Genomic DNA, 26,001 nt, shown 5'->3' with positions numbered 1-26,001 from the left:
ACTGAGCCCAGGGTCTCAAGTACACTTGTAGACAGACCACAGCAGCACAGCACGACGGCTGCTCACGTGTGCAGCCTCCGCCCGCTCTAGAACTGTAGTCCAGCTTATTCCAGACTCAACTCCCAAACAAACAAGCAAAAGTTAGGGACGGTTTTAGAAAGAAATCTGTCATGTACATACCTGTTCGGTAGAGGTCTGTAGCACCCCTGAAAAACCGGGGCAAAGCTGCCTCCAGTAACATGATGAAGTCTTCAAGCTCTTCGGTAACCCCCACCAGGAAGTACTCATTAATTAGGTTGTACTTAGCTTGATCCATAGCCCATCTGCTCCCCACATTCCTGAAAACACAGAAAAGGAATCAGAAACTCTGTTGTGAAACCTGCTAAGTGTTTTCATGCTTCTGCTGCCCCGTGTTATGGAGAAAACAGGTAGGCACACATATGTGCGGACCTGCATGCTTGCACCACAGTCGCAGCACCACCATTAACACGCCTACCGCGGCATCTCCGGGAGGTGTGCCGGCATCTAACTTCCTTTACTTCACTTCCAGCTTCCGCTCCCAGCAGTTCCGTAGGCTCTACTAAAGGGTTCTTGAGATGAGCAAACTTGAAGAACAGTTTTAAATACACACGTCTGTGTCTTATGTTCTCTTATTTGACTTCGTGTGCATTCAATGTTTTAAAACTACTTTAAAACTTTGTTCATTCTGATTGCCCCCTTGGTAAAGTAGAACTACTTTGTGCTTAGTGTTTATTAGTAAACATTTTTTTCTTTTTTTCCCATAAGCTTTTAGTGTTTCCTAAAATCCCGAGAAACAGAAAAAATAGGTAAGAAAAGGCTCTACTAAAAATCTTTTGTTTATAGTGTCAGCTAATGCTGTTCACAGGTTTCACCCCAAATAGACTAGACTTCTGGGATCTAATTAGCACCAACATTCTTTATGCTTAGCTCTTGCTCTGCATTTTAAGTGCCAATGTGATCCCAGCAGTGGTGACTTCCCTTTGTTTTCTCTACTATTACATTTTTGGTTGTGAGGGTAGCTTTTAACAGCTGAGCCATCTCACAAGCCCTTTCTCAACTATTAGAACAAAGTCAAAACCACAAACCAAAAAACTGGCTGTGGTACTATATACCTGTTATCTGGACACTTGGGAGGTAAAGACAAGAGAATCAAGAAGAGTTCCAGGGCAGCCTGGGCTAAAAGAGATTCTATCTCAAAACAACAACACAACAAACAAAAAAATCCAACACTCCCCCAAATAAACAAACAACAACAAAACCTCCAAAACAAAAAAGGCCCAAAAATACAAATCCCAAAACCAACAATAACTGCATTTGATTAAACCCATTGTGAGGGCATATATACAATGAATCTTTCCAGAACATTTAAATGAAACCAGATCTAGGTATTTACACATTATGTGTAATGCAGACTGAAATTCTCTGTTTAGTCCTGCCTACCACACCCCTGCTCATGCGCTGTGAGTACGGAGATAAGTAAGATGACCACCTAAGCTCAGTTTACTTCCCTACCAGCATTCGGAGCTGTGGCCACAGAAGAAGGGGATCTGCAGCCAGAGCTTCTCTGGGGCACAGTCGGAGCCGCCTTCTGCCACACATTCATCGAAGGTCTGCAGTGAAGACAAGAGCATGATCAAGTTAAAAGAGGCTTTTCTTTCTGTATGTATGTGTGCTTGTAAGTGCTTGTGTGCACATACCGTGGTGTGTGCACGAAGGTCAGAGCAGCCCTGGCTGTCAGTCCTTGCCTTATGGGGACTTTTATTCACTGCTGAGGATGTCAGGCCACCTGGCCACAAGATGGCGGAATTCCTTGTCTTCAGTCGCCAGCTCACCACAGGTCACTGAGCACAGGTGTGCACTACTGTGCTCAGCTTTACATGTGTTCTAGGGAGCTGAACTCACGTCCTCACACTTGTATGAAAGTGTTTTACCCACTGACTCCTCTCCAGCTCCCAAAACTTTAACAAGTTAGGAAGTACATAGGTGCAAGTAGGCGGGATAAGGTAAGTGAGGGCTGGAGAGCTGGCTCAGTGGTTAACAGTGCTTGCTCTTGCATAGAACCTGCACTCACTTCCCAGCACCCACATGGTGGCTCTCAACCATCCATGCATCCATCCTGTTGCAGTGTCCTTTCCGATGTCGTGAGAAAGACCAATGAGGCCCCACTCACTGCCCTGCCTGGTGTGCTCAACACGCTTGTCTGCTTATTTTTGCCATAGCATCTGTCCTCACCACATCAGTCTGTTCCACAGGTTCTTCTATGTATTATGGCACCCCAAATCTCTGTATCTTTGCTAGAATGTTCTTCCTCGGTAGATTGATTCTACCAATCAAGGTTCCATGAGGGCCAGCCTTCCAGCTCCGCCTCTGGCTGAAAGTCATTTACTTACCCTCTTTTGAGCTGTATACACTGCCTTGCTAATAGCCAGCTCTCAGGAAGGGGCACCCTCATCTGCATATCTCCATAACAGGCTTCATGTACTTTTTTTTAACATGTTCTTGCTCCTCAGCTATGGATAGAGCTTGAGAAGATCACGCTACGTGCATACCATTTCGAACACACTGCATGGACAGAACTGGTATGTTAAATGTTGCTGCTGCAAAGACTTTGATTCAGCATCGCTGGGTGAACTTGGAGACAAGGTCTCTTTTTTCATTGCACAGATGAGGTAGCTACTCTGTGTTTCCCTGAATTCTCTTTACATAAGTGTAGTGCTGCCCTTTGCCATCACGTCACTTAGGCATTTCCCTAGATGCTCTGTGTGAGGATGAGGGTTTTGTTTGTTTTGTTTTTTTCTTTAAAGACAGAATCTCCCTATGTAGACCAGAGAGTCCTTGAATTCACAGAGCTCTGCCTGTTTCTGCCTCCCAAGTGTTGGGCGTGAGGCGTGTTTAAATTGGTTTTGGCCTGTGGCTATGCTGATGGGGATCTGATCTTGGTTGTTCAACAGAGGTAAGAGGACCTGAGAACTGTACTGAAGGGGAGGGGCAGGTACAGTCTGGAGGGAGGAAAGGGAAGGGGGAAAATAAGAAGTATGTATTGAACATAGAGAAAGTGAACTGAAAACATGGGTGCATTAGTTAACTGTTCTCTGCAGTCAGCTGGACAAACAACACAAGTAGCTGCTTCAAGTTCCTGCCCAGTCTGACTCCCCTGGAACTATGAATCAAGTAACCTTTCTCTCTCAAGTTGCTTTTGTCAGGGTATTCTGTTACAGTAACTGTCTGATTTAGATTTTCTGCCTGAAGCCAACCTTTAAGAAGTGGCTTTAAAAAGAAAAAAGGAAAAAAAAAAAAAAAGAAAAAAGAAAAGCAAGCAAGCAATAAATGTTATGTCTCTGCTTATTGCTATTATAGCCCAATTTTCATGAAATACTATAGTTCAAGGAATGAAGAGTACCGGGTCAGAAAGTTTCTGATTCCATGCCTGTCTCTAATAGGCCCTCGCTCATGCATGATCCCTGTAGCTCAGTACAAAGACTCTGCTTCTTCATGCTTCTACCGGTCAGAACAGGACAGAAGATGAGTACGTTACTATAGAAACTCACCATGTCCACTACTATTCCATGTGTACACATGGTTGTGTGTGTGAGACAGTCAAAGACAATACAAAGGTTGGCTTAAGTATAAGAAAGTAGCCTATTAGGAGACTGCAATATTAACATTTTCCATAAAATTACTATGTAGACGATGCAGACTACATGCAGACAACTCTGGGGATTTCATGCATACTATTTAAATTAAAACTGAATAATCATACCGGATGGCTATTTTAACTCAATTCTTTAATTAGCAAACTCCTGGTTCCTGTGTTCTTCAAGTATTTTAGTCCTTCAGGCAAAGAAAATTTAGATCTTCAATTCTGTTTTTAGGCAGTAGTTTTAAATCTGCGACCTGACTCAGGCAGACTAAAGCTGCCTCCCTAACCAAATGTTCTATAGGTCAGACTGTGAGTCTCTCTTGCAGGGATTCTGAGTGGCCATTCAGTCATCGCCCATACAGTCACTGGACAGAGGCAGAAGAAACATGGGCAACTTCTGGGTCACTTGCTTAGAAGGAAACTACTTGCTCTCCCTTCCTTTTTCCCAATGGACTACAAACCTGATGAGATAGCGGCTTGAATTCAACAAGCCACTGAAATCCTCCTGAAGAACAGTAGAGCAGCAACATATGAGGGCACTGGACACTTGGGGGACAGTGAGCCCCAAAGCGACCTCCAGAGTCTACATCTTGCCAGGAGTGCTAAATGCATGCATGTAACCCAAGCATTTGGGAGGTTGGAGGCTGGAAGTTCAAGATCATCCTTAGGGCTACACAGCTGAGTCTGATGCTAGCCTTAGCTACAGAGGACCCTGCCAAAACATCAAAACAAAACAAAAACAAGCAAAACAATAATAAATTTTTAAAAATTCAGCTGGGTGTAGTGACACACACCTTTAATCCCAGCACTAAGGAGGCAGAGGCAAGTGGATCTCTGTGAGTTTCAGGCTAGTTTGATCTACGTAGTGAGGCTACATAGTAAGACCCTGTCTCAAAACAAACAAACAAACAAACAAACAAACAAAATTAGACACAAACACATCCCACACAACACTTCTATTTGAGAATTTTACCTGAATTGTTTGTTTTAGCTGCTTTATAGCATCTGATGTAATTGACCCACCAAATGTGGAATAATAGGTTGGGTTTTATCCTCTGTGCTGGCTAGTTTTGTGTCAATTTGACATAAGCTAGAGTCTTTTGGGTAGAGGGAACCTCAACAGAGAAAATGCTCTCCTGGATGGCCTGTGAGCAAGTCTGTGGTACATTTTCCTGGCTGATGATTAATGTGGGAGAGGACACTTCACTACAGACGGTGCAGCCCTGGGCTGGTGGTCCTGGCTTTTATCAGAAAGCAGGCTGAGTAAGCCATGAGGAACAAGCCAGTAAACAGTACCTCTCCATGGCCTCTGCTTCAGTTCCTGCCCTGCCTCGATTCTGTCCTATAACTTTCCAGGATAATGGACTGCCAACTGTAAGATGAACCTTCTTCTCCAAGTTGCTTTTGGTCAGTCTTTTATCACAGCAACAGAAACCCTAACTAAGACACCTTCTAATCTTTTTGGGCAAATGTTCCTTACCTGTCAGCTTAATCCCAAAAGGGCCACTAGGGAGGAAGATGTTGGGCAAAATAGCAACAACACAACAATCTATGAATAAAAAAAATATGGTTGCACACAACCATTTCTGGTCTTAACTGCAATAGAATTTCTAAATGAATTTATGGTGCACCATTTCTGCTCCCATCCTACAGAGGCATTCCCTCCTTCTCTGAACGCCATTTTAACCCCTTCTTGAGATCATGCACCATCCCGAGGTTCCTTGTCCCACTCCAGGTTCTTGAACCCTTCACCTTTTGTTCTTCAGGTGCAGGAATATGACCAGGTATCTGCCATCTAAGTTCCTTTCAACACCAGACTTCTATCTTAGGAGCATCTTACTTCAGTTTCCACTTCACTTCTCAATTACCCTCCAACCAGCTGGATTCCACTTAAACCTCTTTCTCTGAGGTCCTCAAGGGTCTCCCCATGGAGAAAATCTAAAGCAGTCTTCACTGCTCATTTCATTTACTCTTTTAAAATCAAACCCAGTTTTCTTTGGATTTTTGTTATAATATATAGACATTTGCTCTTCTTATAACTATCATCCCCTTGGTGTTCTACTGGAAAAATAAATAACAAAGTATTTAACAGCTATCTTAGTTAGAATTGCTGTGGAGAGGCAACGTGTCCAAACCAACTCTTATAATCGAAGACATTTCATTGGATCTGGCTTACAGTTTTTGTAATGGTGGGAAGCATGGTAGCACGCAGGCAGATATGGTGCTATGAGGACAATGCCAAGTTGAAATCATACATGGTGAGAAATAGCGGTGTCAGATGTTTGGAAGCCGCATGAAGGCTTTGCTGAAAACAACTGAGAATTAATGGTACTCTACTTGGGTATTTGTTGATGTTTTCTTAAAAGGAGTCAACTGTGTTACTTGAAAGAAAATAACCAAGAGTGTTGATCAGTGTGTGGTCCTCACCTTGAGTGGTTCTGGTCTCTGGTGGCACTGGCCATTCTAGGAGGGCACTGGCCAAGCTTAGAGACATGCTAAGCTCTTCTCTGAGATGTGGATGATGCTACTAAGTAGAGGCCACAATCCAACACACAGTACCCAGGACACTGACTATTCTCAGACAGTATCAGAACTGCTGCTGAGGATTCTATGGTAGCTAACAAAGAGTTAAGCTTCCAAGTGAGAAAATGCATTTTTGGAAACTTGTACTTGCTACCATAAGCCTAGAGTTTACCAGCACCTACAAGCTGTTGTTGATAATGTCTATGGTAGGGTTAATGAATGTGAATTTTTGATACTGTATAATCAAATGCATTAAGCCCCCAGAGCCCTGTGTTATGCTATATGAACAGTGAAGGATGTCTGAAAACTGCCTGACTAAAAGACTAGTTCCAAATGTATCAATGATTTTAATTTATAAAATTTCACTATGTTTCCATATTCTACACTTCCATCTTCCATTTGTCAAATTCAGTATAGTATTAAAAAATAGCCTCAATTTTTGGGAAAAGCTAGTAAAATTCTCTTTCTTAATTATATGTCTGCATAAAGCTGGATTTTCTTTATAGACTTTAACTAAAAAGGTACAACTGAATGGACTGAATTTTAAAAATATGAAAACCAGGCTATCTTTATTAAACTAGACACTAATATTTTCTGAAATGTAAAATGGTGCCACTCTTTGTTTTTGTAAAAAAAGTTTTTCTGTGTTCTCTTTACATCACAACAGTATCTGTTAACATTAATCAGGTTTTCTGAGATTAGCCTTTAGAAAAGCTCCTTGGCTAGTGAGAAGCTGGGCAGGTAAAAGTGCTTGCCCCAAGACTGATGACCTAAGTCTGATCCCTGGAGCCCACATGGAGAGAGAACCAACTCCCACAAGCTGTCCTGCCACACATGTGCTCTGTGGCACTCCCCCTCCCCAAATAAAATAAACCAAGCTAAAATTTTCTATGAAAACTGAAATTTATTCATATTGGTAAATACTAATAGTTGGCTACATAAACAAAAGTTCTCTGGGGTCCTGTGATGATCCCTGGGGTATTCACCCTTCCACAGGGGAAAGGGGAGCAGAGACTGGGGTAGGGATGGGAAAGGGTTTAAGACAGCTGTTTGAAGGAATAACTAACTGGGACCAGCTTCAGTGAGACTGCCCAACTTCATTCCGGGTTCTTGGGGAGTGGGTGGACGGTTCCCAGAGTAGGTGTACACCACTGGCTGGCTCTTAAGGTGCTAGGAATGCTTTATTTACATTCCAGGAATTCCAGGTAAATGCCAGGCAGGAGAAAGTTGAACCAGAATTTTGACCATGGGTTACCCTGACTTCCCTCAGGGGTGAGGGTTGTGCTTGGAGACACTACAGATGGAATTCAGGCAGGGAGAAAGAAGGCCCCTACTGAGAAAGGGGACCTCCATTCTGTGCTGAACTCAGGAGGGCTGCTCAGGAGAGCTGATATTACACACAGTGGTGAGCTATGCAGCATAGGTTCTGGGAACCAAATTGGGGTCCTCCACAAGGGCAGAAAGTGTCTTACCACTGAGCCACCTCTCTAGACCTGGGTCCTTTATTTTCATGTATCGATGAATAACACTGGACTCAGAAAAAATGTTGTACCCTGGTTGTCACACGTGCCAGCTGCCCAGACGCAAAACTTTGGAACACTTTAATATGTGTACAATGCACACATCTGGCTACTTGTTAATTCACAAGTTAACCAAGTGCTGTGCTCAGTGCTGGGGTTTCGAAGATGAACCAAATACATGGTTCTGGAAACTCACCACATTTGGGGGACATGACACATACACAGAATGCAAATGACATAAAGTACACGCTTTAAAACAGCTCTGAATGAAGTGACTAAGCATGGGAGCAACGGAGACAACTCCATGGCAGAGGTAATGTTAAAGTTCAATCTTAAATGTAAACAAAGGGCTTTTTAAAGAGAAGAAAAAGCACTCTAAACATGAGGGACAGCATGTGTGCAGAAACTATGACAAGATAATGAGTTCCAAGGACATTTGCGTTTTGTGTGGCTGAAATACTGGCTGGCACATGGGGTGATTAAGCTTTAGAGGCACATAGGTTTAAGATCATATTACAGTGTGTCTCCTAAGCTTTGGGTAATTAAATACATTTCTATTTATTGATTGATTGTGGGAGTGTGAGGGGTGTTTGTGTGTGTGCACCCGTGCATGCGTGCGTGTGTGTGTGTGTGTGTGCGCGCGTGCGCGCGTTCGTGCGTGTGTGCGAGTGCCACAGCAAGTGGTCAGTTCTGTCCTTCTACCACATGGGTCCCAGAACTTGAACTCAGGTTCCAAGGCCTGGCTGCAAGCATGCTCACTGGCTAAGCCATCTCTCTGGCCCTGCCTTGGGGAATGTCTGAGCAATGAAACTTATAAAGGTGTTTCCACTGGCAAGAACAACACCGGTGTGGTTCTGAGAGCATGACTCTGATGACGTGCAAGAGATGCTACAGACAACCCAAGTCTGAACCTAAGACACTTGCTTTACCCAGGACTCTCTTCTTGCCTGAAGCTGCCTGAGCAAAACAGTTTTCACAAACTGATGATTACAAGTAAACGCAGATTGCCATCATTAAGACGAAGAACCAATATATGAAAACAGAATTATTGATAATGACATCTTAGAAAGCAGGTGTAATGGTTAATACTGAGTATCAGCTTAGAATCATCCGGGAGACAAAGTTTTGATTTTGCGAAGGCATTCCTAGGGGACTATAACTGAACACTTGTATCAAGCTAGCATGTGTGCATGCGTGAGCATGTGTGTATGGGTGTATGAGCACGTGTGCTTACACCGTGTGCCCTGCACTGACTAGAAAAAGAAGGGATTAAGTTGAGCACAGCACTCGTCAGTGTCTGCCTCCTGTGGCTGCAGGACAGCTGCCCGTCCCTCCCTCAACACGCCTCCCTACCCTATGGACAGCTTCAAAGCGTGAACTGAAATCAACACTCTTTTCCTTAAGCTGTTTCTGCTGTGCATTTTGACCGGCAGCGAGAACGGTCAGTCAGACAGCAGGACCGTAATACCGCAAACATGTGCAGTCACGGAAGTATCCGTTTTCTAGGACAGCAGCTGTGCTACTCACCGTTGCTTCTGTACCGCACTGAGCGACTTCCACACGTCAGCACTGAACAAGGAGTGAACTTACGGTTAAGAGCAAGCACATTACCTTTTTGTCTCCTTGTTTCCGTCTCCTCAATCCTGGTCTGTAATCATCTCCAAACCTCAGAAAGTAATAGTAGGAAACTAGCCTCTCGATAGGGTCCCTGATGACGTTAATATAAATCGGCTTCTTCTTCACACCGAATCTGAAACAGCAGAATTCCAGCGATGAGGTGGGCATTTTCATTAGTTCAGGCATGCCTTGAAACTATATGCAGAAGTCTCAAGTACTGGCGGTATGTGGAAGTAATAAACTGAATTAATTAAAACAAAACTGAGTATGTGAAGACTGGAAAATATTTCATAGTTAGGACTCAATAAGCAAACAAATAACTCAAGCACAATGGAGAATCACTACCGATGGCCTCAAGGAGTAAGGAGGCAGTCTGTCCTGAGGGGCTGGAGGCAGGAGAGGTTCTGCAGATGTGGGTCTGGCAGGCCTTGTCCACCCACTCTCTGCCTCAGTGGCTGTTTACTGAAGAGTTTAAGCAGCCACACAGCTGATGTTTACAAGACTGCATAGGGAGGCCCTGAGACCAGATCCCAGCCAGTCGATCTATTATCTTATCCAGGGCTCCTGTGTGGCCCTCAGACACTGACACATGTCCCTCCCCATCAACGGGCACACTGTGACACGTTTAATCCCACGCAGCCTTTAAAACTCATGAGTGGCATCCTACAGGGCCACATTTGCTGGACCTGACCTGTACAGGCCTATACGGCGGTCCTCCCACCATGTAATCTGTCGAAGCTGACAGGTGCCCCCATGCCTGAAGCGGCATGCACTACACCCAGATTCCCAGGGCATCTGCCCAGCGTTCTTACACAACCATTAACAAACCCCATGAAAGGGAACTGACCTCTCCAGCACCCAGATATTCTTTACCAACACATGATGCAATATGCTAGTGGGTTTCTGTGTCAGTTTCTAGTTCTGCTTTACCTCACATACTAGTTCTCGACTGGTTTTCCCAAACACCATGTGAGATCATCTGCTCTTCAGAAACCAGAAATAATCCTCATTAACAGCCCAAATCAAACCTAAACTTCTGGGATTTGGGGAATAGCCTGACTAGCATGTTCAGGGTCCTAGGCTGCATCCCCAGTACCTCAAAAACAACAATGGTGACAACCCTATCCCCGATATCCCTGTTGGTTATCTCACACTGGTGCTTCTTACATTTTGGGTGCCGCTTTAGTTACTGTTTTCTTCAGTTCTACTCAAAGCAGAAGCCGCACTTCCCGCTATGGCCAGGCCTGCCTTCCCACGTCCACCACCCTACTCATCCTACTACAAAGGTTGGGTCTTTTTAATATTCCACCTCCCCATTGTACCAAAACCACGGCAGGGAGTAATCTAGACTATGCAAATACAGCAGATGGGGAGAGGGAAGAACAAAGAAAGAAGAGACCTTGTTTTTCTGGAGTTGACATTTTACTGGTGGCAAAGAACAGTATGTATTAGTGAGCTCAGATGGTAAAGTACCGAGAACAGTACTTCAGCGAAAGCCAGGGCCTCGACAGGGATGTGACAGAGAACACAGTTCAAAACCGCTCTCCACCAAGCCATCACTGATGTTACATATGAAAGGGACACACACAGACCTGTGAGGAAAAGCATTCTGGGAAGAGGGAACCTCAAAGGGTGAAGGTCTTGAAGTTTCTAGTGCCAGCTGTTTGGAGAAATAATAATATGGCCACAGGCTCAGGGATAGTAATGGAATGACAGCAGAGGCATTCGGAGCCTTGGGGAGTGTGAGCATGAGGGCTCTGCAGATGACGCTAAGCATTCATTTTCACGAGTCACATGGTGGGCCACTGGAGGGGTTCAGCAGACAAGCGCAATGACTCATCTTTTCAGAGGTGACTGGCTACTGATTCAGAATGAGGGCTGTGACACACTTGTGTGGCCCTGATGACCACTGCATGCAGCGCTGTCTGCCTTCATCAGACACCTGCAGTGCCCATGAGCTTTTGGTCTCAGGTAAAATCAACTCTGAGTGTGTCTTGCTAATGCTCGCCCCCAGCTGCACGGAGTCTTCTGAGCATCCAGAAACCAGCAACAATTAAAGAGCAAACAGCAATGTTGCAGAGACACAGCAAGTACCATGACATGAGGACCAGTGGAGGCTACAAGGAGGCTGCAGCTGTTTTCCCTTTGTCTGGGCCTTTCTCACAAGTGTTGAGCGCCCCACTAAGCACACAGGTGTCAGCTATTAATTAGCTAGCGTGGACAGACTGGGAACTAGCCACTTCCACTGTTCTGTGGGAGAACACTCAGCAGGGAGGCACTGGGAATCCATAGGAACCACTTCAGCTTAAAGAGACAGTCACGGAATAGAGGTTGCAAGGAGGGAAAGCACAGGGCACAATGGTGTTTAGACTGCCTTTCCTGGAAACTCCTGTTCTTTCCATTGGCTGCTGCCTTACTGTGACCCAGGCCCTTATTGCTCTCCAGAACTCTCTAGAATGTCTGTGCTTTTCCTTGTCTCCTTGGTCCTGGACACATGGGCCAGGAGGCAGCAAATAGGACACGGTACATTACAAACTTCTGCCTGACACATGTACAACGTCTGTCAACACTCTCTCTGGGTGGCATTTGTTATGTACGAAACAGGACTTTAATGAGATAATCTGTGAATAGGAATGAACTATTACCTGTAGTTGCAGAAGGGTTACATAGGCATACAGGGCTGGAGGCAAGGCAGCAGCACAGGAAATGGGCATATGGGTCACAGTGCAGCTGTGTAAGAGACAAGGCTAACAATGTTTGCTGGTTTAACTTCTGCTATCACGTAGCTTCTATGGGGAGTGAAGCAAATTCCATGGCCTAGAGACTCTTCCTTTAATCCTGGCCAGTCAGAAGAAGCTGTTCCTGAAAGAGCTAGGAGGGGAAGGTAGAAATCTGTAAACTACTGACTGGTGAGAGGGATCCTCCTGGAAAGAGGGGTATGTTTATTTCTAACACACATATCTCTACCACATATCTCTCTACTCACCAGCATGCCTGCTAAAAGATATGTCAGATATGTGGTTCCCTAAAGGAACAAACACTAGGATTGTATCTTTGCAACGACACTCGCATGGCCTGGATGGAATAACCAAGAGCTGCTTAAAAAACAAGGGCTATGTGAGACCTCTGTGAGGAGATGATGGGGCTGTAAGAGCGCGGACAACCTCTGGGAAAGCTGTATTTTGAGACTTCTGCAACATAGTAGATCTAAGCACCAATCTTGTTAAAAAGTTGTTGTGTGTGTGTTCGCTTGCAAGAAAAGCTTCTCTCCTCTCATGTGGGTCTTGGGAATGAAACTCCACTTATCAGGCTTGCTGACAGGTGCCTTAACTCCTGAGCCATCCTGTCAGCCACTAAATCTGCTTAAGTTTGGCTAGGATTAGTTGTATCTTGTGATGTACATATTTATGTGCGACTCTTAGCCATAAATGGTTCAGACTAGTGGCAGACTGCCTTTGCTCAGTTTCAAAGAGTGAGTAATCTGTTGGCATCGTCTGATCTCACTGATGATAATGTGGTATCAAGGACAGTTATCTGTTAGGATGACTCCTCCAATAGATGCTACTGATAAATAAAGAACTTAAGTTTATATGGGACATTCACATGAATACTTTCAATTTTCAGCAGAGCATAAACTCATTAGAAAGGGGGTTTCAATGGACTCATTAGTCAAGGACTGCAAATTATTCAATTTGATATCCATCCTGGCACCTTGAAAATGACCAACCTATATAATTTAAAAATAGACAATATTAAAATCAATGACATTAATTTGCCATAGATAAACACTCTGAAAACTGTTAATCATTAAGAAAAAAACAGCAGCTGAACACTTACAGAAGAAGCAGAACTAGGTAAAAGGCTTTTTAAAAACTCAGATGGGGTTAAAACAAAGGATGCAAAGCAGAACAGATAATCAAAACTACTAGGTAAAAAGACATTTTTACTAGGTAAAAAGATATTTCTAAAACTGTAGAAAAAATACAAAGCCAGGACTTGACTGAGATGTTTTAAACATAATGTGCACTTCTTAGAAGTGAGTCCAAATAGAAAGGGTCTTTCATTTGTCATTCCCCATATTCTTATGTTATATGTTAAATAAACTGGAAAATTAAACACAGCCCCTCCCTCCCCATGAATTTACCACCTTTCCTCTAATGGCAAGTAATTTAACGAACTCCACCAAGCAGAGGACTATTCCAGCCAAGTGCAGAGGAGCTTGTTCTTGTTCCTCTGTCCTTCTTGGAGACCTTATTTATTTTATGTGGAAGGTGTTTTGCCTGCATAAATGTCTGTGCATTGACTCCTTGGAACTTCAGTTACAAATGGTCATGAGCCACCATGTGGGTGCTGGTAGCTGAAGCCAGGTTCTCTGCAGAAGCAGACAGTGTTCTCCCCCCACAGTGCATGTGTGTGTGTGGGAGGGGGATGGATGGTAACAGGGACTAAGAAAACCCAGGACTTCTGTCCTAACTAGTGACTATTCTACTACAAAGCCGCATCTAAAGAACATTATTTGTTTTTATATTAAAAAGTATGTGTTTTGTGTATGTGCTGTGTGTGTGAACACAGGGGTACATATATCATAGTGTGGGGGTCAGAGGACAACCGTGTGTATCAGTCCTCCTTTCCACCTCCTTTGAGAAGAGGTTTTACTGCTGCTGCCAGCAGGCTAGCTGGCTGGTGAGCTTCCAGGCATTCTGCCTTCTCTGGCCTCCTCCCTATAGGAGCCCTGGGATTGCAGATGCTTGAGCTACAGGCCTGGTTTCTACATGGGTTCTATGGCTTCAAACTTGGGTCCTCACAATTGTGATGCAAGCAGTTTTACCTCTGGAGCCATCTTCCTAGACCCTCATTTTAAAATGTGAGATGGGATGGCACTAAGTTGTCTGGGCTGGCTTCAAACATATAATCTTCCTGTACCAGCTTCCTTGGTAAATAAAATTACAGATATACGCCACATTCTCAGCTCAATAATATGTTTTGAAGGGCTGGAGAAATGGCCCAGAGGTTAAGAACTGGTTGTTCTCCAAAGGTCCGGAATTCAATTCCCTGCAACTACATGGTGGCTCATAGCCATCTATAATGAGATCTGGCGCCCTCTTCTGGCCTGCAGGAACACATGCAGACAGAACATTGTATAAATAATAATTAACTAATTAATTAATATGTTTTGAAGAATACAGTACTTTAAAATTGGTAAATGATGTTTCAACTTCCTTGGTCATGGAGTCTATGACTATCAAGCTAAGGAACAGTCACAGCTACAATTTTCTTGACTGAATATATTAAAATGCATATTTAATTATGCTTAGCTATTTGTTTAAAATTAGTCTATTAAAAATTTCACATTACTTATTTTCAATAAAATGAGCCACTGTGAAAATATTCAAACCCAGTGCTGCTGTCAGTTTTCAACAAGATTATCTTTAGAAACAAATTTATCCATTTCAGGTCCAAGCACACTCGGCAAACACCAGAGCATTGCTCTACATACAAGACTGTGCCCAAAGCAAAAGCATTCAATATACAATTTAATAATGAAAACCTACAGTATTAGAAACCAGAGCATGCCGAGAAAAAAATAATCATTTAGGTGAAAGGGTAACAAACAGTCATGGGAACATAACGCAGCCCTCAGGGAAAAGATGTACGTGAGTAAAAGTTTATGAACAGGTTCATTGCCTCTGCAGAGAGAATTTCTAGTTTATTTTAAAACTGCCCATAAAATGCTTTCAATATTGCAATATGAACTATTTATAGAAGAGTGTACATTTAACTTGAAAATTGCAATTTTACTAGAAGATCTTAGGGATTATGAGGGGATTCAGGAACGTATCACTTTATGTATGTAATAACTGGACAATTCTTTCATTACATGATTTCCAGAGAAGTTAAGATTTCCTGTTATCCTATCCCGTGACACACCTTTTTGCTCTTTTTCTCTTTTAAGCTTAAAAAGTTAGATTGAGTGACAGCACTTTCATCGTAAAGTTTACACAGAATGCCTTTTCACGTTGACAGCTGATGCGCATATCCCTGTAAGACACAACTGCCAACTTAAAACACTGAGTGGAGCGTGCCGCAGTTAGACCACATTTTTGGATGCCCCTGATGTCAACAGTGTTATTAGCAGAGCACTCGGATTCGACCTTTACTGTAATGGCACCATGTGTTCCACTGATAACATTCAAACTGATCCTAGGTTTAGACTCCTCCTTTTAACCAATTTTCTGCTTACTTCTTAAGGATGCAAGGACTCTTGAGGGGCCACAGAATGCTTGAACACTGTACTCTATAGTCATTCAAACTTTTCTTTAAGAGAATTAAGACGAAATTACCATGACTTTCAAATGTAAAAGAAAATTGAAGGAAAAGCACATTAGGGTATCAAAAACTGAGTGAGTTTCTTTGTTTTCTCAGTTAGTGACCTGGTGAGCCATGGTCTGACTGATTACCTTAACACCTGAGCACTCACGGAGTACTCCAGTTATGGGAGAAACTGTCACATAGTCCCTAACAGAACAGGAAAGAACATGAATTCTGTCATTCAATTTCTGAACACTAGAGGGCAGTAAAGCACTGGGAGGAATATTTAAATTACAGGCCTAAAAGTGGCATGGTATATTCCACTACTTTTTAAGGAACTCATTTTCTTTTAGGCTCATGACATACAAAGTATTCTTTAGTACATTATTTTGGATGCTACTTACTTTGCAAAATCCAAATAAGAAATGTGTCCATGGTAGAAGCCTGGTTTCATCTCGTTCCAGGTGGTTATATTCTTTACAAAGCGTACCTAAAAGAGGACATACTCATTACCTCACTGGCACTGTACAGAAAACAGTAACATGAACTCAGTGGCTGGCTCTTTGATCACCGCCCCCTAGGGGGTGCAGCCTTGCCAGGCCGCAGAGGAAGACAACGCAGCCAGTCCTGATGAGACCTGATAGATGGAAGAGGAGGAGATCTTCACCTAACCTATCAGTGGACTAGGGAGGGGTATAGGAGGAAAAGAGGGAGGGAGGGTGGTACTGGGATGGGGCGAGAGAGAGGGCTACAGCTGGGATACACAGTGAGTAAGCTGCAATAATGAATGAATGAATGAGAGCAGTAACTGTCAACAACAAAACACCCCCACTCGGGAACAGGATCCAGCCCCAGCATTTTGACAACTACAGAGCTGGAAGACTGGTCTGAAGTGCGGGCAGTTAGTGCAATCTGTACAGACTCCTTTACCACACTCAAGTGCAGCAAAGTGTGTGTGCATCAGGTAGTGGGAGGGTGCGGGCTGTATTTCACCCCCATGAAGGTAAAGCATGGTTGCCAACTTTGATAAGTTAGAATCAACTAAGAGATAAACCTCCGGCACAGCTGAAAGGGATTTTCTTGATGAGCTTATCTGCAGCAGGACCATCCTCACAGGATGCAGGTAGCATCCTCGGGTGGAAGCCAGGCAGGAGGCGGCCTGGGATTTGCCTTGCACCCCTGCACCTCACTGATGCTGCCTCCTTAGAACCTGGGTTCTTCAGCCTTTGAACTTGGACTGGAGATGAATTGCTTTCTAGGAATCCACCTTCAGACTCAGACTGAGACTCCTGATGTACCCAGCCTTGTGGACTCTCAGTAGCTCCAGGAAGATACCATTGTTGGACTACCCAGACAGCCTCGTACAAGACAGTCTAATACTTGCTCTCCTTTATAAGGTTTTTTATCTTTATGGATGTGTGTGCATGTATCTGTGTGTTTCTATGCATATACATGCAGAAGCTGTAAGAAGGTGCTGGATCTCAGGAATCCAGATAGGTGACATGAGCTGTTCAAGGCAGGTGCTGCGAACCAAACTCAGGTCATCTGAAGAGGAGCAAGTAATTCTTAAACACTGATCCACTCCAACCTGATCCCTTTTACTATACATACATATACACACATTTAGCACATGTGTATATATATGTATGTAAATGTAGAATGGGTATTCTACCAATTCTGCTCCTCTAGAGGATCCTGCTGTTTTAATTAGGCTTTCTATTGCTGTGCTAAAACACCATGACCATAAGCAACTAAGGGAGAGAGGGGTTTATTTCACTGACATTTCCATGTTACAGTCCATTATCAAGAAAGGTCAGTATAAGAACTCAACAAGGCAGGAGCTGATGCAGAGGCCACAGAAGAGTGCTGCTTACTGGCTTGCTCCTCTTGACTTGCACATTTCTTTTCTTATGCACCCCTGGATCACCTGCCCAAGGGTGGGGCTGCCGGCAAAGGGGCAGGCTTGAATATTTCAGTCATCAATCAAAAAAATGCCCCACAGACTTCCTTGCAGGCCAATCCTACTGAGGTATTTTCTTAAGATTGCTTCCCAGATGAGCCAACATCAAGTTGACCTAAAACTAGCTAGCATACAGACAACTACACTCCCTATCAACGATATACACTGAACCCAGGAAAGCGCAATCCAATGTAAGGAATTCTTTGAATGTGTGTGTGTGAATATATATATATATTTATATTTATATATATAAAAAACAGGATCTCATAAAACCCTGGCTAGACTCAAGCTCATCACATATCCAAGGATGACTTCAAGTTCGTGATCCTCCTGCTCCCACCTCCCAAAGACTGGGGCTACAGTTGTGTTCCACCACACTCATCTCATTCTATACATTAAATGTTTTCTTCTCTGACATATTATTAAAAAAGCAATCATTTTTTAAAAAGACATTCATTTTTATTTATGCTTCAACAAATTAATATAACTTCCAAGATGATTATAAGATTTTAAAGAGTGGATATATAAGCTCATTCAAATAAAACATTTAAACTATCCAAATACCTAAAATTTTCTTTTCATTTAAAAAATTATGTATGTATGTATATGTACTGGTGTGTGGGCTTGTGTAATGTGAGTGTGTCTGCAGGTGTCCACAGAGTTCATTAACAGCGTCAGCTCTCCTGGAGCTGGGGTTAGACTGTTGGATGCTACGAACTGAACTGAGGTCCAGGGCAAGAGTAGTATGCACCCTTAGCTGCTGAGACAACTTTCAAGGCACAAAATACTTCTTAATTTACTGGAATTGGAAGTATACAAAAAATTAACAAGAAAATTCTGTATGTGTACATTAATGATTTTTACGGAATTGAGAAAAAAACCGAAATTGGTTAACTTAAAAGAGTTTGAGTGCCAGCAGCTATACAGTTCCTCAAAGGAAATCAAATCCGTACAATAGACAGCAACGGTGGTCAGGACTCTCTTCTGGAGACCAGATACACACACAGGGATGGCAAGTTCCCTACTCTACATGGAGGGAAGGCAAGCAGACCATCAGTCCGGGAAATAGAGTCTAAACTTCCAGTTTAGATCTAAGTTACATGGATCTAAGTTACAGCACTGACCTTGGGGACTGACTGAGGACAACTGCTTTCTACAGAAGGCCTGCTCGTGCATTAGGGAAAGGATGGATGAGGTCACATATCAGAGGGTGTCCACTGAGGAAAAACAAGTCCTGGGACAGTTTTAAAGGGACACATTATTAACTGATACACTGATGTAAATGACAGTAACACTAAGAGCTACATACATACATATATGTGTATGAGGGTCCTGTGTTCTTTTCTATTCATTCTTTATATTAAAAACATAAAATGGCAAAAAGTATTAGATAATATAAAACCTGGATCAGTAAAGACAACTGCATGGTTACATAAAATGTTCTTGTTAGAGTTAATTATGTTGTGTCCTATGAAAGTCAGTTACAGTATTTCTACCAGCAATAAAGAGGAGCTGGAGAGATGCTCAGTGATTAAAAGCACTGGCTGCTCTTCCAGAGGAAACTGTTTGGATTCTCAGCAATCACATGGCAGCTCACAACCACCTGGACTCCCAGTTCCAGGGATCTGACACCCTTCTCTGGCCTCAGCAGGCACATGGTGCATAGACATATAAGCCGGCAGAGCATCCATACACACATGGGGGTGAGGGAAGGAGAAGGAAAAGACGTGGTGATTTTCAGAGCTTAAGGCACACCCAGAGTTGAAGCTGAGATGTAATGTGGATGTGGTTGTTTAGGAGGGGAATGAAAAAGGTGCTGCATGAAATTCTAAGGAAATGCTGCTGCAGAAAGAAAATGTCAGAGAGGACCAGAGCATACAAATATGAAGTAGAATGTGATGAGGAACTCAGGGAAATAGGAGCCAGACATACACTCCAAGCATCCTCTCTTTTCTGCCCAACACGCCTAAGTAAGGATGGTCAATGTGAACCTGAAGCAACCTGTGGATGAATGACACATCCGACTTGTGTTCTCTCCATGAGGGGAAGCCCAGGAGGCTGGGTTAGGCTGCTGCTAGGCCTCTCAAACTTGAAAGTGCAAAATGAACCACCTAGCATTCCTGTTGAGACAGATTCTAATGCAGCAGGTCTGAAGTAGTTAGTACTTGGAATTCTGCATTTTCTGATAAGCCTTCATTAAGTGTTACTGCTCATCTCTAGACTACAATAAAGTAGTTTCAAAAGGTGTGGGCTTAGGAGCCAGCTCCTAACTTTATTAACACGAGGCTTATTTTGTGGCACTAAGAATGAAGGCCTCAGGGCTACAGAAATTCTTGGGCAAGGTTATCCCCATACTGTTTCAGAAAAATACACTGAAATCCAGCAGGGTTTTTGATAAATGTATAAGCTACTACAGTATATAAAATAGAGGGGGGCCGAAAAAGTGAATCCTGGCTACTGTCACTCACCTTCCCTCCCCCATCTCCAGCAACACCTGAAGCACACTAGATGCATTTCAAATTTAAGTACTTCCAGTTGGAGTAAGAATAGTTTTAAGAGGCAAAGAACAGAAAAAAAAGGAATGAATGCTATGCTATAACCAATCTTAAATTTATTAGTAGAATCAGAATTCCAGAGGTGGAAGAGACCAAGAAAATCCTGTAGCCTTTACTTTTATAAAGACACTGAGAACCACACTAAGATCACTTAACTATCTGCCTATGCAACTGTGTGTGTGTGTGTGTGTGTGTGTGTGTGTGTGTGTGTATTGTGTTTTGGGATGTATATTGGATCAGTCTTGCAGACACTAGACAACCTTTCTGTTCTTGCACCAGCCCTATCCCCAGCCTTTCCTACTTACACAACCTCAACAGAAGAACAAACAAGAAGGACTTGAAAGAAAACAGGACAAACACAATCTCTTGAAGACTCAAGGTATAGCTTAGCCACAGACCCCTTTCGAGCACATGCAAAGCCCTGGGTACAATAGCAGCACTGAAAAAATCAAAACAACACCAGTGTAACTTGGGTACTAAAATATTCAGATTTTGCTAATTACTATGGTACTCTCTCAGAAATTCAAAGATTCACCACTGGACTGGGAGTATAGATCACTGATAAATAAAGAGTGTATTTTAGCTTGGGTTTCACTGCTGTGACCACAACTGCTATAAAGAAAACATTCATTTGGGGCTGGCTTACAGTTTCAGAGGTTTAACCCATTATCATCATGGTGGGAAGCATGGCAGCGTGCAGGCAGACATGGTGCTAAAAAGGGAGCTGAAGATCTACATCCTGATTGGAAGGCAGCAGGACTGTGTGCCACACTGGGCATAGCTTGAGCATATCTGACCTCAAAGCCCACCTCCAAAGCAACACACTTCCTCTAACAGTGCCACACCTCGTAATAGTGCACTCCCTATGTATAAGCCAAACATTCAAACACATGAGTCAACCGGGGCTAAACCTATTCAAACTACCACAAAGTGCTTGCCTATCATAGATGATGTCCTTGGTTTGATTCCCAGCACTCAAGTAAATAATTTTTTACCTCTAAAATCTCAAAGTGCTCTTGATTCCTTATGAATTTACTCATCCCTTCCATCATAACTCAGCTTCCAACCCACAATGCTCACTACTGGCTCAGTCCCACAGACAGAGACTTCAATGGCGATCTGGAAGATTCACTTATTTTACTGTTTTCAGTAATGATGGGTTGTTGAGCAATGAAGAGTAAAGCCAAGAGACCCAAGTACAAATACCTGTGTAGGACTCTAAGCTACATAAATTTTACAGACTAGTTGAGGCAGTTTCAGGTGGATTATAACTGCTTTAAAATTCCCCACACTGTCACTGTTGAGTTCTTCCAAACACATTGGGTCTCTTTTTTATACAGCTTGTGCTGGCTGGCTTTTCACTCCTTAACAGATAACTTAGTCACTTTATAAGAGAGAAGTTTATTCTGTCTTCTAACTTTGGAGATTTAGTTTACAATCAGTCCTGTTGTTTTAGGTCTGAAGTGAAGCAGCACACCATGAAGAGAACACAGCAGAGCACAAGGGCTGTCCCTGTCCCCAGGAGCAGAGAGGAAGAAAGGAAAGGAGCCAGGCTCTAGAATTCTCAGAGGATCACCTCACCCACATGACGGCTCGCTCCCACCTGGCCCTACTTTTTGAGTTTCTCCCACCTCCATAACATGCCTCCCTAGGCCCACCTCCGACACACAAGCCTCTGGAGCCATTAAAAGACAAGTTATAGTAATAAAGACACGTGCATATGTGTCTTTCAGGTGAACACCATGTAAGTGGCAGGTCACGGTCTCATTAATGAAGCTGCTGTTTTTTCTAATCTGCAAAAACAAAAGGAGCTAAGGTTTCCCTGTCCCTTCACAGGACAGAAAGAAGTGACAGGCAAACAAATGATGTCAGCGGGGTAAGTACACTTCACACTTTGTCCTCTGGAAAGCAGCTGGGGCATGTCGCAGTCCACTTACATACAGAACTTCCATACACACTTCTTCAAAGCTGTTCTCCGTGGAGATACTATAAGCAATCCTTTAGAAAATGGCAGTTCTGAAGGTTTCCTTTTTATAGTATCAATTGAGCCATTTCCCTTTTAGCCATGTTTAATAGCTACCCTCTAGTTCTCCAATGTTTCCACCTCCACTCCCCTACTCCCCAACCTGGTCCAGTCAGTTCTGTTGCTGTTTTTGCTTGTTGTTGCTGCCTGCCTTCCTGATTGGGTGGGAAGGTGTCCACGAAACTCACACCTCCACAGGCTGGGAATGAATCCCAGCTCTGAGGTGGGAGAGTGTCCCAATGGTATCCTGAGACAGGGAACACAGGAACCACACAGCTCTGAGAAGAGGACCCCTCAGCAGAGATATTGCAGGTCCCGGGGAAGGGTTGCCCCAACCCCTGGTGAGCTGAGGAGCCTAAGAGCCTAAGCTCCACTCCTCCATTTCTTCTTTCTTCTCTTCTTCTGACAAGTGAGTCACAGCAGACAGTGAATCTCTTAAGAGAGGAGGGACAAATCTAGGAGCGGCTGCCTCTACTCCTGGGAGAAGGCAATAGGGAACTGGGTAGACACAGCCTTTGTATAGGATTTCTTAGGAGGTGGAGCTTTCTAGGGCAGGGATTTCCAGAGTGTGGACTGGTACAATTTCAAGTCCTGAGCTTGGGAACCAATCCTGTTCAGAGATTGATCGGTTTTCTTTCTCCTCAGTGACTGGTGAGTTTTAGTGGGAAGCTCAGGGATTGGTGAGTTTTTGTCTAGACTTTTCACCTCAAATTTTCACAATCTGGGATGAGCCCTACACTGAGGGGCTGGAAATGATAGTTAAAAAGGTCTTGGCAGAGGAGCTGGGCTGCTTTAGCTTTCTCAGAGAGAGAGGCCTGGCCACTTTTCCACCTTGAGGGATTATAAAGTATACAAAGTGTCCAGAATTTACAAAGAGTCCACTGTGAAGGCATCAGGCTGAATGGCTGTCATCACCATGGACAGCTCCCATGGTAGCGGGTCAACATGGCTTGGGGTGCAGGGGATCAGGACGGCTTGGGGCGCCTAAGAAGGCTCACCCCACATCTTGGGGGCTGGAACAGGCTAGACTTGGGATTGCCACAGCTGCTGTTGCGGCAGGTGGTCAGATGGCTTGGGTGGCAGGTCACCTCAGCTTGGTGGGCCTCCCCACTCCTTGGGTCTTTGGCTTCTGGGGCATTAAGTCGGGCCACCACTTTGATCTCTCTGCTTTGCCACAGCTGTGGGCTGCTGTGATGGAGGATGGCTGCTGTGGCTCAGCAGCTTTCACTGCTGTAATGGCGGGCTGCCGTGGCTCTAGCCCTACAAGTTCTCCATACATCATTTTCCACCTTCTCATTCCTGTACCTCATGCTTTTGCCCACGGGGACTGGGTGAGCCAACCAGTGCACTTTACAGATTCTTCCTTACATGCCAGGTGAAGGGCAGTAAAACTCGACAGCATCAAATGACATTTAAGAGGCTGAAAGCATTGGACACTGGCAGAGGTAGAAGAGAGAATTCAAATAGTTTCCACTCTCTGATTGAAGCATGCTATCAAGAAGAATGGTTCAGAAAGTAGTTAGATACAGTACATGAAAATAATGCTTTTATGGCTAGCCTGGAGCAGATTCTAAACTATGGCTTCTGTCAGGTTTTATAACTCAAGCAGAGCCAGGCTAGCAAGTAATCACAATATACCTTTGGGGAAAAAACAAGCAGCGTAGGTGGTGGTACATGATTTATTTGCTTGTTAAATCAGACCTGAACCAATACTAAAGGAAAAAGCTGAGAAGGCGCTGTCGCAGGAACAGCAGGTAGGCCTTCATTCTCAATAGGTTCTACTCCACATTCTGATCTCTGTGATCACAAAAGAATGCGTTTCCACTATCTGAAGGAGTAGGAGTATCCCGGAACTCCTTGGCCTACTTCCAGCTTCGTAATTATCTCTTGAGATGGAGACTACTATTAGCTTATGCAATTATTACCAACACCTACTAATAAACTTACTTCAATTAAACATTTCTTGTATAGCCACAGGCATATTTTTTAGTCTAAACCAGAGAGAAGATTTTCTATACTAATGGGAAAAGTAGTATATAAATAAAAAAGTATGGGGTTCAGGTGCAATACAGGGCACCAGACCTGAGCTGTTCAACTTTGGGAGGTAGAAAATCAAACTGTATCAATCGGAGAGTTTTCTCGGCTTGTAGCTGTAACCATGGGGCTGAGGTCAGGAAAGGACTACTATCAAAATCTAGGTTGGTTCATTCACTGACATACGCATCATTCAACAAAAGTTGTATCAAGCATCTTCCACATCTTGGTCACTATTCGAGGCACAAGGCATGAGGGATACACTGAACAAACAAGATGTCTTCCCTCAATGGGTTTGTACTACAGAAAGAAACCAAACTACTATGTAAGATAAGTGCATAAATTGATTAGTACTCAGAGTGATATGATTCCAATATCTTGGAAGGGGTACACAGGATGGCTAGTCAAGGTCCAAGAGCCTGTCATTTAATATGGAGCTAAATGAAGAGCATGAAGACAACTAGCGAGAGATACATTATACTAGGAGGTAAGAGCAGGTGGCTTGAAGTGAGAAAGGCTTGGCACAGTCCATGACCCAAAAAGCTAGAATATCCACTGGATAAGATGTTGATGTAAAAGATAAGAGCTGAATTAGGATGGGTCTATTGGCTGGGATAAGAAATTTGGATGCTGCAGTGAAAGTAGAAACATGAATGTAAAGATAAACAAAACTTCCTGGAAAGATCTCAATGTGTCTTTGTATAGTGCTACTAAACTGTGTTCTAAATCGCTTTTCCAGAACTGCAACATCAAATGGAAGAAGCTTTCTAAAAATTCAGAACATCACATTATATTTTGATTCTTTACAGTTAAGAATCCACATTTTAACCAATGATTAGCTTACACAGAATAGGCTGTGAATGCTAGCTAGTGTGTTGCTCTGAGAAGTATCTGCAGCACATAGCAAACTATAGGCTCTAATAATAATGAGCACAAGTCAGCTTAAGAGTAGGTTAAAAAAAACACGTACACACATAATAAATATATATATATATATATATATATATTACTATGTTGTCCTTTAGAGCTAGATGCTTTCAATGTTTAAACCAAGATGGGTCACATATAATCAACTTAAAAATATGAGAGCAGAATGGATTTAAGAAAGTCCACACAGCATGCTGCCAATTATAGCTACTGGGCACAGTCACAAGATGTTCTATGATATAAAGCTGTTTTTAACTAGAAGAGCTGTTTCTTGCACCAGTTCTTTATTTCTAACCGATTTTATTTTATTTTATTTTATTTTATTTTATTTTTTGTGCATGAGTGTTTTGTCTGCATGTGTGCCTGTGTTTGGTGCCCACAGAGGCAAGAAGAGGGACTTGGGTCCCTTGGCACTGGAGTTACATATGGCTTAGATGCACCATGTGATTGTGGGAATCAAACTTGGGCCTCTGGAAGAACAGTCAGTGCTCTTAACCACTGAGCCACCTCTTTAGCCCTCACCAATTCCTTATAATTATCTAAATTAAAAGCCACCTCAAAAACCTAACTCTAACAAAGGTCACTTCATTTTAACCTCTTAGTTTCTTGTGCTTCTATGTTCTGTTAATCTCCTTGAAAGCCTTTCTTCTTCCTCTGTCCCAGCTGCTTCCTTCCAGACAGGAGGCTGGGGCAGAGCATCCCTGCATATACGAGTCTATCTTGTGCGGCACAAGCGAGGTCCTGCCTCCAAATGAACACACTCTATACTTTAGAAGTAGAAATGGTATGGTGCCAGCACCCATGAACTGCTCACCTAGACTCTTTACTGTCAACACATGGTCTCTCTTTATATGTTCAGACATATTCATTGT

At 43.3% G+C, this 26,001-nt stretch overlaps 1 protein-coding gene across 2 annotated transcripts in view; it reads right to left on the bottom strand.

Annotated features, from left to right (window-relative positions):
- Window positions 1-26,001, bottom strand: part of Hs2st1 (heparan sulfate 2-O-sulfotransferase 1) — a 146,867-nt gene that overhangs the window by 7,226 nt on the left and 113,640 nt on the right. For both annotated transcript variants that reach the window (XM_055614338.1, XM_055614339.1), the window contains exons 3-6: window positions 16,035-16,120; window positions 9,316-9,454; window positions 1,534-1,631; window positions 181-338 (exon numbers count right to left, since the gene is read on the bottom strand). In XM_055614338.1, the coding sequence (XP_055470313.1) occupies window positions 181-338; window positions 1,534-1,631; window positions 9,316-9,454; window positions 16,035-16,120 (481 nt within the window). The remainder of the gene's footprint in view (window positions 1-180; window positions 339-1,533; window positions 1,632-9,315; window positions 9,455-16,034; window positions 16,121-26,001) is intronic.

The sequence above is a fragment of the Psammomys obesus genome, unplaced genomic scaffold (assembly GCF_907164565.1).
Source record: "Psammomys obesus unplaced genomic scaffold, mPsaObe1.curated_primary_1811, whole genome shotgun sequence".
In the NCBI taxonomy this organism is placed as follows: Eukaryota; Metazoa; Chordata; class Mammalia; order Rodentia; family Muridae; genus Psammomys; species Psammomys obesus.
Note: the sequence above shows the minus strand (reverse complement) of the source record. Positions and strands in the feature narration are given on the sequence as shown.